This window comes from Diplotaxodon limnothrissa, linkage group LG23 (assembly GCF_057381915.1).
Source record: "Diplotaxodon limnothrissa isolate DT_005_m linkage group LG23, D_limnothrissa_male_GT1.1, whole genome shotgun sequence".
Lineage (NCBI taxonomy): Eukaryota > Metazoa > Chordata > Actinopteri > Cichliformes > Cichlidae > Diplotaxodon > Diplotaxodon limnothrissa.
In genome coordinates this window covers 15,213,880-15,227,722 of record NC_140617.1, presented here as the reverse complement: position 1 = coordinate 15,227,722, position 13,843 = coordinate 15,213,880, and the positions used below count along the sequence as shown (strand labels likewise).

The window sequence follows — 13,843 nt, the reverse complement described above, 5'->3', positions numbered from 1 at the left end:
GGTCAGCAGCTGGGTGGTGTTATGAAAATAGTAAAGTTGGTGTATCAACTTCCTGTTTCTCTCTGTTCCAGAATAGACTTGGCACAGGCCCCTGTTTATATTAGATGCTATGTCTTTTATGACAAAGTAAAGCATCTTTGTTTTTCTAGATGTTTCATATTCAGTGGGATAAATCATATATTTTTTTTTTTTAGTCATTCAGAGTAGAGATGCTAAACTATGCGTAAACAGCTGAGTGAACCAGCAAAGTCCAGTCGCCGTCTTTTCAAGCTCCTTAGGCTACCATGACCTGGATGACTGAGGACCTACACAGATGATACTGAAGGAGCAAGGGTTTGTGCAGTTTTAGGGAGCCAGCATGCATTGTTGCCCAAAGAGGGAAAATTAACAAACAAAATAATAAGATTTCAGACAGTGCCATAGGATGCGCTGCAGAGAGGGCATTGCATTTCTAAGCTGACACAGTTGTGTTAGAGCAGTTTGAGCCAATAGCCCGATAGTGTAACACGTACAGGCTGTTGTGTCCTTAATTTTGCATTGTATATGTGATGGATTGAGTTTTAATGTGTTTTCTCTGCATATTGTTCGTGGTCTTTGTTTGTTTTTTGGGTGATTGAGTTTATAATAATGATTGATTAATGGTTTCAAAGTGAAAGTGTTACTGGTAGTCATTGCTGTAGTTAGTCTCTCAGATAGTGAGTTGTTTTTGTTTTTTGTAATCTTTGCATTGCAGTTTTGCTCCTGTTTGTGAGATGACTGCTCGATGTCATATACATTAAGTTTGTGGTGAAATGAGACTGAAAAAAAAAACCCTGTTCTGTTTCCTTTTTAGATCTGTTACTTCAGATTTGCATTTCACGTCAGTGGTATCCAAAGCTCAATAACATCAAATCATTTCATAGTGAAGATACTATATTAAAGGACGGTTTCTTATATTGTCACGAAGTCTGGCTGTTTCTCTTGGCAGGAGGAAAAAAAGCTTAGCTAAGACACTTTCAGTGTGCACCATAGTTCATTCCTATCACCACACTTACCACAAATTGTCCCTCCTCCTATGATGTGATACTAGATACAGAGAAATTAGTCATCTTTTTCAGGGTAGTTTTTGAAATGATTGGTTTCCTGTCAGGTCTCAGTATCCAGACTTCCTGTCGGGGTGAAGGTGAAGTTAAAAAGTGTTTCTCAGGTGTGAGGTGAATTTCTTTCTGCTGAGCACAGTGATATGCTTCCTCCTCTAATCTTGTTTCACTTGAAGGAAGCCGGTCGTTTGGAGCACTTTGACCCCTTCTGAGTTTGATCATCATATGACTAAAGGACCGTGTGTCGTTGAGTCGATCAAAGGTTCTTAAGAGTGGAATACTTTTTGCGTTGGATTTGAAATATTTAAGCTGTCCTTTTTAATGAAGGCATGCTGGATTTCCTCATGGAAAGCAGCTGTAGCTTGGATTGTTTGGAGTAGCAGGTAGGAGTGGATTTAAGATGTCCTGCATTCATTTTATGCTGTTATTTGATGGTTGTTCTTCTTTTCTTATTTTTATCCAGTATAGTCTCTCTTTATGATAATAGATTATCAGTTTCCAAGTGTTGCTTTGAGCCATTCTTCATGCTGCAGTCAGTAGTGTCCAGTGAAACAGAGACAGTATTGTCACCGATTATAGTGGTGTGGCATGTAGTGCACAAAAATCCCGTCCTCGGTAAACCTGAAATGTCAGTTATGACCAAAAAGAATGGACGGTACTTGTGCATTAGTAATGTTTACAGATAAAGAAAGCAGTATCTTTATTTTAAAGGGATTTATTGTTCTTATTTCCTACACCATATATATTTTTATTCTCCAACTGGTTTCTTGATTTATACTTCAAAATAATCATTAATCTTTTCATGCGCTGACTTGAAGCAGCTCCTCAGTTTTAGCTCCTGTCCTTTGAAGGTTACCTCCACTTTAAATGGATAAATGGTGTTTGGCTATCCCCCACAAACTGGAGCTTCTGTGTTCACAGCTAAACTGTCTGTAACTGAACATTTGTCTCGTACAGATTACTTGCACGTGTACTGACCTCATTATCTAAAACTTGGACCTTTTTTAATATGAACATCAACCATTGTAACGCACATATTGCAAATATGCAAGTAAAAGCATAATGTTTCTCCTATAAAGTAAATAAAATCCACAGAACATCATTTTAAGAACCTCCAGAATTGTGACAGAATTATTTTAATCCCGTCCTTGGTCAACGCGCCTTTACTGGAATACGAGCAAGTCATTTAAAGTATTGATTGTGGTATCAGAAAGAGACAGATTTGTTTGCCAATGCTGACTTTGTAAACTAAGCAGGTGTATCGATCCAGCTGACACTGACTCCTGGCGCTGCTTCCAACAAAGCTGATAATGTAGCACTAAAGGCTGCTGGGATGTATTGATATTCTATCAGGAGGAAGATGTTTTGATAAATATTTAATTCTTTGTAAATGTAGGCTTCATGTAAGTGACTGGAAGTGATGTTAAGTGGTGTAGTTCAGACTAGGATGTGGTTAGTGAAAGTGTTTAATACTGTATTTTGATGAAACTGAGAGATTTCAGAAGGCTTGGGCTCATGCTTCTCATCTTCTGCAGGTGGCGACAGACAAGGTTGCTGGTAAGCTGAGTTCTACTCTCTCATGGGTGAAGAACTCGGTGTCCCACACGGTCAGTCAGATGGCTAGCCAGGTGGCCACGCCCACATCCTTGCAGACCACTGCTACCTCCTCCTCCACCTCTTTGTCCTCGCCTGGCCTCTCCCCATCCTCGCCGGCCCAGCTCAGTCCTGATGATGTGGAGCTACTTGCCAAGCTCGAGGAGCAGAACAGGTAAGCTTCTCGTGCGAACTGACTCATGTTTGATTTCAGGTTGCGTGGCACAGGATGGACTGTATTGAACCATTCTTTGAGACAGTTTGTGATGTAGTTATAGAGGGGTGGAGAATACAGTCTGACTGGTTTGGAGATAGTTGGAAGAACTGGTTTTTGGACATTGAGACCTTACAGAGACACAAAGTTAATTTCCTCTGGACAATGTAGACTATAACCTCTGTTTGCTAGTCATGAAGCACAATCCTTTGTCAAGATTCTATTCTATAACCATTCTATTTACCATTTACCAAGATTATGATGGCATGTGACATGTGAGCAATACTCACTGACCATTTAAGGTAAACTTTGCTAATAGTAGTATTAACTATGAAGTAAGATTTTAGAAAGTTGATAGTAGGGCTGGAGAGTATATTATAAGTATATTGATATGTATTAAAATTAGGCATAGGGTAAATAGATAAAATTACTTCATATAGGGCTGTTCAAGAACAAAAGTCACAAAGTGATTTAAAATTTAAAAGGGGTCTGATAATACACTTTACAGTATGCTGAATTTAATTTTATGGCGTTTTGAGAAAGGTTACCTTGTGTAAAGCTGTGCCAGCATTTATATTTTGCTTCTTTTACTCTTTGTAGTGCTTGCCCATACACTTTCTTTCTGTGCTCTGCAAGCAAACCTGGCAAGAACCTCATTGGAGCCTTCCCAAAGCTATTTTAGCCAGAGCCAAAAAGAAAATCACCGGCGTTGCAATGACTTTTTTTTTTTTTAAACTGGCAGGCTGTGAGGCTTACCACTTAAGCATGGGTATCATAGGTGAACATGGGCCTGTTTGTCTGTCATGGTTCATGTCCACTACTTCAGTATTATCATTTGGAGCTTTTTAATGACATTAATTTATAGCTGTACGGTTAAATGCCCATTCTAACCCAGAACGGGCCATGTGCAAGCCCAGTTTGCACCTGTGAACGATGGTTTGTTGATTTGTTGAAACAACACAAGCAAAAAGTACGGCAGAGTCAGCATACACTGTCTGGATTTAGTTGTGCGTGTCATCATGTATTTATGGTACAGCCGCATGGAGACAGTGAAACATTGACTGGAATCACATTTATTGAGTATTGTTATTTTATTTATCTTAAATAGATATACCAGAAAGTCTTACTAAGCTTCAGGGATTTTCCAGTAGCTCGTGACTGAGAAACTTGCGGCTTAATATGACCTATGAAATTATTTTTTTGTGTGTTCTGGTCACAGTTTATTTTAATAGTGTGATAAATCACACATGGCTTTCAGTACCATCTGATCATGTATTGAGCTAAGTAGAAAATACCAGTATTGTATGCCACTATTCAGTCTGAAAATACATGAATATGAGCTTTTTGGTCCACACTTCAGAGCTCTAGTTGATGGAATAGAACCTCAGTGTGACCCAGTCTAGCTCATGATGTTCTAAATGTAAGTGCTAATGGACTAAACTCAGACTGTGACAATTGCATTGAGGGAATATTCATCCTCCTGCCTAAAAATGGGAAGCAGGTTATGATGGATGATGTGAAAAGGAACTCATTATTCTATGCAGTTTGTTCTTGTCAGCAGCAGGCACACTGAAATGTGCAAATGTTGTAGGGCATCAGCTTCCTGTACACCCCAAACAAGTTGAACTTCCTCAGGAAGTACAGTTGTTTCTGGTCTGGTTTTGTTCTGCTGGTGTTTACAATAATATACTCAAAATTGCAAGTGAAAAAATTCTTTATTCTTATTAGAGATGGCACGATACCACTTTTTTATGTCCGATACCGATATCATAAATTTGGATATCTGCCGATACCGATATGAATCCGATATAGTGTTTTTTAATCAACAAAACTGTTTTTTTAAATATCTTGCTGCATTTTGTATAAGTTCATACTCAAGTTTAAAACAACAACTACACTAAAGCTATTCTGTTATACCTGTATGCAAAAAAAAATATTTCATAGTTCAGCAATACTGATCAATCTAATAAACTTAAACCTACACCATCCTCCCTATTCTGGTATTTTAAAGAGTACTTAGCATATATATTAAGCAACCTAACTAATAGAGTTCCAACTCCCAGCAACAATAAAAATAAATAAATAAAAAATAGGGAACCACCCCTCACGCTCCACCTCATGATGCTTAATCGACGTAATCAACCTTAATTTGATGCAGTGTGAAAAAAAAAAAAGCACAGAAATCAATTATTTTTCAAGAAATATTAAATAGATTCAACATCTTTCTTCAACAAAATTGCAGACTGCACAGATGGTACCTTCCCAAAGGAAAAAGTACTATAGCTTACTAGGGTATATATATTAGACTTAATAGTTACTATATACAGTAATTGACTTCTATTCATTTTACATCAAATTAAAACTTTGGGTGTCAGATAATTATTTATTAAAAGCTAGACATTTTAAATGAGAATAAGAAAGAAAAGTATGTCTTTGTGCCCCCTTTTCCCTGTTCATGCCCTATCGGCCCCCCTGGCTAAACTTTGCTAGATCCGCCCCTGCACAGTTACCAGCGTCAGCTACGTAGAAAAAGATCCTGGAGTAGAAAGTAATATTAAATACATTCTAACAATAGCTGATCAAGCTTAAACGTGCTGCTGTTGTTCAGCCGCTGGTTTCCTCTTTCTGGTGCAAAGTGGGCCAAAAGCAAACTAGAGTCACGGACTCGCGACAGAAAAGCCGATCAGCTGATCGTTAAGCAGTTTCATGATTGAAGTAGCAGCAAGAAGAGGCAGTCGTTTGTTAAGCTTAACGCAGGAATGCTTTACAAACATTCAGAGATGGACTTACACACTTGCTTTACTTCTCTCGGGATAACTTTATCGGAGATGAAATGCCGGGTTGCTAGCGAAGCTCCACATGCTATCCAGACCACCCACAGGTCCCGCATGCCACAGCCGCTCTATCACGTGATGCATACTGCTCCAACGTGCTAACGTTCTGAGGTGAGTTACGGGGTGTTGCAAGTTTTGTGAGGTGCTTTCGTGATATTTAATGGATCGGATTACATTTTTTATTTTTCTCCGATATCCGATCCAGTAATTTAGGTCAGTATCGGACCGATACGTAATATCGGATCGGTCCATCTCTAATTCTTATTGGTGCAAATACTATCTAAGATAAGTCACAACCTAATTTAATCATATAGTGGAGTGGTTGAATATTAATTATTTAAACCTTATTGAAAATCTCAAATCCACAAAACCTTTGTCTTATTATGTTGTATTTGGGCAGTTGTGCACACCTCTCTTATTACCGTCACTGAATCATTTTGCAGATCCTACAAATGTATCTTTTGCTACACATGCAGAAACACATTAGTGATGTTCAGATTGCAAACTAGCCACCTTTAGATGAAAGAGCGTAAAGTATTGATGGAATAAAAGTTAACACTCAGTAGTTAGTCAGGTTCTAGTCTGTTAACATTTAGGTGCTTTAATAATGCCTTCTTCTCCAATAAATGCAAGATGGTGTGTTGCTTTTGATATAATATATCTGATAGATATCTGAATATGAGTATAAAGATTCTTTAGGAATAGGCAAGCTTTCTATTTTCATTTTTACTCTTGGAATTTGGGGTAGTTGAAGGTGGGAGGTTAAAGGCACATGGGGAGGACAAACGAGGAATGCATTGAAACCTTCCCTTATCCATATAAGATAATTAGGTTATTGTTATTGTTCCTATTATTATTTATAGTCAGAACTGTAAACATTACCAGAAGTCTTTTCAGGATATCAGCTGGCTGCACCAGAAGCCGAAACACTGTTCCTCTGAAGCTACATTATCAGAAGATTGGGTCTGATACGTTTGTTAGGGCCTAAATATTCAACTTAAATGTTATCAAATATTTAACCATTCAGATCGTGCCCTGCCCCTCCCCCTGGGAAAGGCTCCAGTCTACTTTGAATAGTATCGTACTGCTTTGCAAAGAACAGCTTGCTCTCATGGTGCAGGCACCATGTGTTCTAAAGAGAGTGAAGTGAAGAAAGTAAGAGACCGTCTGTTGCTTCTTTCTCTCTACATCATCATTTTATATGGAAATGTGCAAGCCTCACAGTTAGGGCTGCCACAAACGATTATTTTGATAGTCGACTAGTCACCGATTATTTATGCGATTAGTCGACTAATCAGATCATCATCATCATCCAAAATAAACAAAAAGTCCTTCAAAAATAAAATGCAGCAACCATCACTGGACGTAAAACTACAGCTTATTGCACCAGCAGCATCTGCTCTTATATAACTATCATTAGCTTACAGCTTTAAGCTTTTAAGGTGCTAACTAAAAATAAAGACAAGATGATAGTTTATTCAATTTTAATGAAATTTGCAGATTGTTTCGGTAAAGTTTAATAAACTCCTTGCTATCTAAAATATAACAGGACACCGGAGTATATTCTCCAGCATCTCACACTTCTGATAATCAGCTGTCTGCTTGACGTTTATTCAGCTGTGTAAAAACTATAACTTTAATCTCAGCCAAACCGATTTACTCAGGAACAAATAAAATACAAAAAAAAAAAAAAAGCCAAACAACAACATTTTTAATTTATCTAAGTGACTCATATATATTTAACCTGAGTCGCGAAAGACGGCGGTGGGTTTGAAAACAATTTGCCGGGAGTCCGGTGTTCTCACGGCGCTAGTGACCTAGCCCCCGGCTAGCTATCGAGCTAGTGGGTAACAGACGTCTCCGAAAACGTCGGAGCGCTTTTGAAAATATGTGGTGTCCTGATAAACTGAGCCGATATTTGAGGTTTACACAGCTACATTCTCGCCTGAAAATATGTTAAACGTTTATTTTGTGACCCAGAAAGAATAATAAGAGTAATATTAAAACTAACTAGCTACCGCCATTGTTGGAAACTAAGCTGGGCCGCGCTATGAATTCTGGGACACAGCTGCTTCTTCTTCTTCGGGGTTTAACGGCAGCTGGCATCCTTGTACATGCTGTGCTGCCATCTTCTGTTTCAGTCCGTTATTACACTCTTAAATCCTGCTATTATTCCTGCGTCTTTTGCGATCTTACAAAGCTTCACGTCGACTATTAAATCAGTCGTCGACGATTTTGATAGTCGACGTAATCGTGACTAGTCGACAAATCGTGGCAGCCCTACTCACAGTGCAAGCTTTAATTCGTGTACTTGATTTTGACTCAGCTCACTGGGTAAAGCTTCGATTGAACCCACCAAACAACTCACAAAAATTATATTCAGATCATCTCGAAGGTTTCTTAGTTTGTTGTTGACCGTTTTGTTGTTTCAGGGTGTGGAATATATTTCCGGGGTGAAGGTTCCCTGCATGTAGACTCCGAATGGAAATTTTCCCTCAGGTTGACTCGCATATTGTACCCATATTTGTGCACACTGTACTGCTAGGTAAACAGTAAACAGCTCACATGGCTGAAGCAATGTCCATTAAACATTAAAATGAAGACTATGGCCTCTTTGGGAGTGTTTTTTTCCTGTGCTGGTTCCTCATTTAGATTCGATCAGATAAACGGTTCTTGCAACAAGATCCAGAATTTGATAAGGACTCTCAAAGCCACAACAGAGCATGTCTGGCTGTGGATGGGTTTATTTAAATATTGGATCAGTGAGAGAAGACTATAGTGTGCAGTCCCCGAGGTTCTCATTGTTCACGTCACATAAAAGTACTGTTAGAGGATGACGCAACTATTCTCTAAAGCCAGCTTTGTGAATTCTTTCCCTGCTGTAGATCTCTCCCATGGATAGTACACTCTGTGTCAGCATAGAAACCAAGTGTGCCACTCAGACTGTGTCACAGCAAAGCTCTGTTGAACGCAGCGGTCGTTGACTCATCGGTAACGCCTACCACAGCTCCTGCCCCATAATGCCAAGTGGCATTTGATTAGGCAAGATCAAAAATAATCAGAGACATGTTCTTCATAATGTCCTTTATAAAGCTCAAACCACATCCATATCTATCGAATAAAATTTTTTGTATCACAGAGCTCAAGTTCGTCTAACCTTTGACCCTTCCTTGACTTCACGACGCCCGTTTAGTGTCTTTATTTTGCCGCAAAATCCTAACGCAACCTTAATACACAAATCTTTTCATTTTGTCACTTAGGTGCAATGGCAGGCAGGAGGACTTAGTTACAGATTCTGTGACGCGGCCTGTGGTTGTTTATCAGGTGCATGTGTGTTTGGGGAGCCCTTTGTACTCTTCAGAGCAGATAAAAGTCCGAAGCGTTGGTTCAGTGGTGTCACACAGTCGAGGAAATCCTGCACTGTTGCCTTCAATTTGTTAATGAGACTTGCCAGAATTCCTGAATTCTTAGAAAACTGAGACATGTAGAGTACATCATGAGTTTATCTTGGTAAGTTTGCAGTATTTCATTACTTATTTTCTTGAAAATTGTGGGCATGACGCACTTTTTTCCCCACTTGTCACTTTATCTGGAATGTGTTTTTGTCACTAAAATATTAGCTACAAGTTTGTTATATTCAGAAGGCTTTGGTTTTGTATTTGGCTGTTAGTGAGTTACTAGCAGAGCTGTAAGTATGTTTAGGCTCATGTTTAACACGTATTGTAATTTTTCTGAGTCACTGTTTTCGATCATTTGACTGAATTGCTTGAAAAACGGGTAGTTCCTGTGAAACTTTAGCGCTCTCTTTAGCTCGGTGTCAAAGCTGAATACAAGTAAAGAGAGGCCCTCTTGCAGGCTGTTCTGTCGGGGCCCAAATTTGGCTGTAACCCTAGCCATTCGGATAGCACACTCGGTGACATCACAGGCTCCACTGGAGAGGCCCCGTCCTTTTTCCGAGATCAGGTGTCTGAACCTTTGTTTGTGTGACATAAGCTCTTCGGTGCCACGCAGGTTGGGAGTCACCGCGTTTTTCCCCCACATTCTAATCTTTGATCAGGTCACTTTGTGAGTGAAAGACTGATAAGACTGATGAAGTGTGTGATAAATGTGACATACGGGCTTTTTGTGCTACTTGACATGCTGAGCACATATGAAAGAAATGAATGATATTAACAAAATGAGTCAGAAAATATTTTACTGACCTTTACAGCTTATTTTCAACCACTTACAGTTGCAGCCATTAGATTTTAAATAAATGTCATCTCTCTCTCTCACTCAACAGAAGTGTTTTAAACCCTTTTTTTTGGTCAGCTTTCAGTCTGATTCAGTATTAACCTGTGAGATTTGGCTCATATATAAATATAAATGTTAGGTCACAGCATTTACCTGATTCTCTTATGTGGCCACAAGCTGTGGGTAGGGACTAGAAGAGTTAGACTGAGGATAGAAGTGGCAGAAGTAGCTTCTTCCAAAGAGTGTCCATTCTTAGAAAGAGGTTGAGGGGCTCAAAGTAGAGCCACTGCTTGTCCACATCAAAAAGATCCAGCTGCATAGGATTTCCCCCTAGCTCGAGTGTTTGGGACACGTCCAGCCAGAAGAAGACAGGCTTTCAATACCTTGGTGCATCCCTAGAAAGAAGAAAGTCTATGCATCTCTACTCACTCCACTGGCCTTTGACCCAGATCTGAATAAAGGGCAGACGGTTATTATGTGTCAAAACAGTAGCTGTTTAGATACACTAGTGTAAATAATAGTCCTCAAAAGAATGCATAAGATTTAAACTAGCTAAGTAAATATTTCCATTTGCTATAGTTTTACAGTCCTTTCTCTTTCTTCTTTTTTTAGTTTTGTTTTTAGCTTTCATATAATATCTCATGCACCTGTCATGTTGAAAGTTCTATATATATCCACACAGCTTTCATTCAAACTGTGTTTTGCATTTGCAAAGTGTTTTGCAAAATGATCTCACTATGGTCTGGGTTTCCCTGAAGATGTGAAATTGTACTTTGCCTGGTAAATGGGATGTCTGATGGACAGACATTGACAAAGTCACGGTATAATGTAGTTGCGTCTCTGCACAGTTTCTTAAATGTTCACAGTATATATCGCCTCTCACCTTCTCTAAAGGCTACTGGAGACAGACAGCAAGTCGCTGCGCTCCATGAATGGCTCCAGGCGAAACAGTGGCTCATCCCTGGTGTCCAGTTCCTCCGCCTCATCCAACCTCTCCCACCTGGAGGAGGACTCATGGATCTTGTGGGGGCGAATTGTCAATGAATGGGAGGATGTGCGCAAGAAGAAAGAGAAGCAGCTTAAGGTGAGACTCGTGCACATGACTACCTGTGAGGTGACGGTTGATCATGTGCAGACCTGCTTAAGAGCTTATTCAGCCTGGGCTGTTTTACTAGCTTACAAATAGACATTTGACGCCTCGAAGACGAGGTAAAGAGCCTTCTCTCAGCTGCTCCTTTACTCACACGGGGTCAGCAAAACAGATAGCTGTGCATATTTGATTTAGCAGAATTTGATGCCATTCCTCGCAAAACACCAAATGGGATTTGCGTCTCCTCCTAGTCTCAAACCTGTATAAACCTCTTCACACTTACACTTAAAAACAGTAAAACTCCATGACAGTTATTCTAGGTTGCAAAAAAGGGTCCAATGATGCTGCTGTTTCTGCATTAAGATTGTTTAACTTAACATATTTCAAATCATGGCTTATTTGTTTTATTGTTATTATAATTGTGTTTATAATTTTTTGCTGCCATTTGAATTTCCCTGGCTCAAATGTTACAAAGGCCCAGTTCACGTGACTGTTTACTTGGTCCAGTGATAATTTAAAGGCTATCTCTGTCCTCAGTGACCCTGTGGGGTTGCCCTTGAACTTGTTATTTCAGACGTAGATATTTGACGCTAATTTTAGCTTGCTTGTTTCTACAGTTACTCTGTTAAGCCCCGTAATAATCCTGTGCCCAGACAGTGGCAGTGGCAGTCTGATTTAAACTGCACAAAGACTGTGGACATACACAGTGATTGTTGTTTGTTGTGTAAAACCGTGCCAGGTGTGTGTTGGACCACCTGATTGTAGCCACAAGTCTGGGATAGTGGTGATTCAGCAGAAAGCCTGGTGTGTCCGGATGTTAAACGACTCAGTGCAGCTGCAACAGTTTGAAAGTTACTGGGGATCTACAGTTGGTGCTTTTTATCTTTATGCACTGAGTGTTGTTAATGGAAGTTTTGTTGAATTCTACTCAAACTGAAGCCTTCTTTGGGTCATTTAGGAAAACTGACAACCAGTAGCTGTGCCAGAACAGCTAGGTGCTCAGCATTTATGGTCAGACGTTTGTTATAACCATAGAGACTTCAAGCCCATTTCTTTTTGTTACTTAGATGACTGACACAGAGAAATATTTTACTGTAAAGTTTCTGTTAATTAAAATAATCATGCAAAAGACTAATGTCTTCTGTAGGGACGGAGTTTCTGTTGTTCTTGTTGCTGGATGTTTAAATGGGGAAGTGCTGGGAAGGAGCTGTGAACATACACAGTGTTATTATGTAATTTAACAGAAGTAGTCATCATCGCATGGGTGCAACTAGCCTAGGATATTAATGACAGTTGCTGAGGCCTCCGCAAAATTGCTGTTTTCTTCCGCTCTGCTTACAAGAAACACAGTTTCTGTTGCACGAAGGAAGAAACGTAAATTTTTTCTGCACTTGTCAGCAAAATCCCTGATTTGTTCGTCTTTCTAATACTTTATATTTCATATGTAATCTTCTAAGACCCTCTGCTCTTGAATAGTTCTTGTGACTCATAAGGCAGCTTTCGTTCAACAGTCAAGGTTTGAGACTGTGGTGCATTGTTTCAGTCTAGAACAAAGCTTGGTTTGTCTTATCTAACCTCTAAGAGGGGAGAGGGGTCCCCTGCTGAAAGCATGTGTGGGTGGACCTCTGCTCCAGATGCACCCTGGACTGACCAGATGCACGCAGACACCGCACACAGACAGACATACACAACCACACACTCACTCACGTGGCCGCATAGCAGGTAAAATGACTGTTCCCTGTCAGCACAGGAAATTGCTTAATCAAATTGTATCAGCAGTAGTATATGGAAATAAATCACTCTACAGAATGTATCACTGACAAGATTATGTTTGGCAGTGGAAACTGTATTATTAAAAAAGATGCACAGTGTGCTGAAGTGGAAAAAGAAATATTAGGCTTTGAGGCATACCCATGGTTTAATCCTGTTTAAGATGCAGGTCTCTGTTTTTCTCCACGGAAGGGTTTGGTGTTTTTCTTTCTGTTGTTCACATTCAGAGCTGAAAAAAGAATCCCAAATGTGCGTTTAGGTTCCCATGGATTCATTTTACATTGTCATGGTTTCCCCTACCATTAAACTCATGAAGCTAGTCCACTGCCTCTCTGGGGAGATGTTTTTATGATAAACTGTTCAGTGTGGGGAAAAAAAAACAACCTTTTGCGATCCATTTGTGGTTCGACACGTCCACTGAAGGGGAAACCAGTACTGATAAGGATTCCTCCAAGTTGAGTGGAAATAAGTCATCATTTTTCTGCACTGCTAATACAGTGCAGCAGTATAAAGGTGTTTCAAATGAATGAATAGAGTTGCGGAGCTCTTAGTATTTTTTTCACTTATACTCTGGCAGATGTAATATGAAAAGCTTTTTTTCACATTACAAAAAGTGAAGAAGTGCAGACTTTTTAGAAAAAAAAGTTATTTATTAACATCAGCTACATGCTCTAGCTGCATGACTACACTGTTTAAGAGACATCCACAGTGATTTACACTACCACGTGTATGCCTGTGTACGCGAATGCTGGATTTCCACTAATGAATTAGAAACTCATTGGCCTGATGAGCCTGAGTTGACTCTCTGACAGACCTGTGCACTAAAGATTTTAATTATTTTAACCTGCAACGGATACATTTGCGTTATTAGACTGCGGTTCCCATGAAAAGATTTTTGACACACACAAAAAACATAATTTAAATGTATACTTTATTGATCCTCGTGGGGAAATTCCTCTCTGCATTTAAAACATTCACTCAGTGAAGCAGTGGGCAGCCACTGGGCGCTCGGGGAGCAGTGTGTAGGGAC

The 13,843-nt window shown here is 39.6% G+C and overlaps 1 protein-coding gene across 3 annotated transcripts in view; it reads left to right on the top strand.

The window, feature by feature from the left end:
- The window catches only part of evi5b (ecotropic viral integration site 5b), a 45,357-nt gene that overhangs the window by 5,086 nt on the left and 26,428 nt on the right, over nt 1–13,843 (top strand). For 2 of the 3 annotated variants that reach the window (XM_085348798.1, XM_085348796.1), the window contains exons 2-3: nt 2,615–2,847; nt 10,848–11,037. In XM_085348798.1, coding sequence (XP_085204924.1) covers nt 2,696–2,847; nt 10,848–11,037 — 342 coding nt within the window. In that variant the 5' untranslated portion in view covers nt 2,615–2,695. Of the gene's footprint in view, nt 1–2,614; nt 2,848–9,098; nt 9,231–10,847; nt 11,038–13,843 lie in introns of those variants that run through there. The other variant, XM_085348797.1, reaches the window with a different exon arrangement.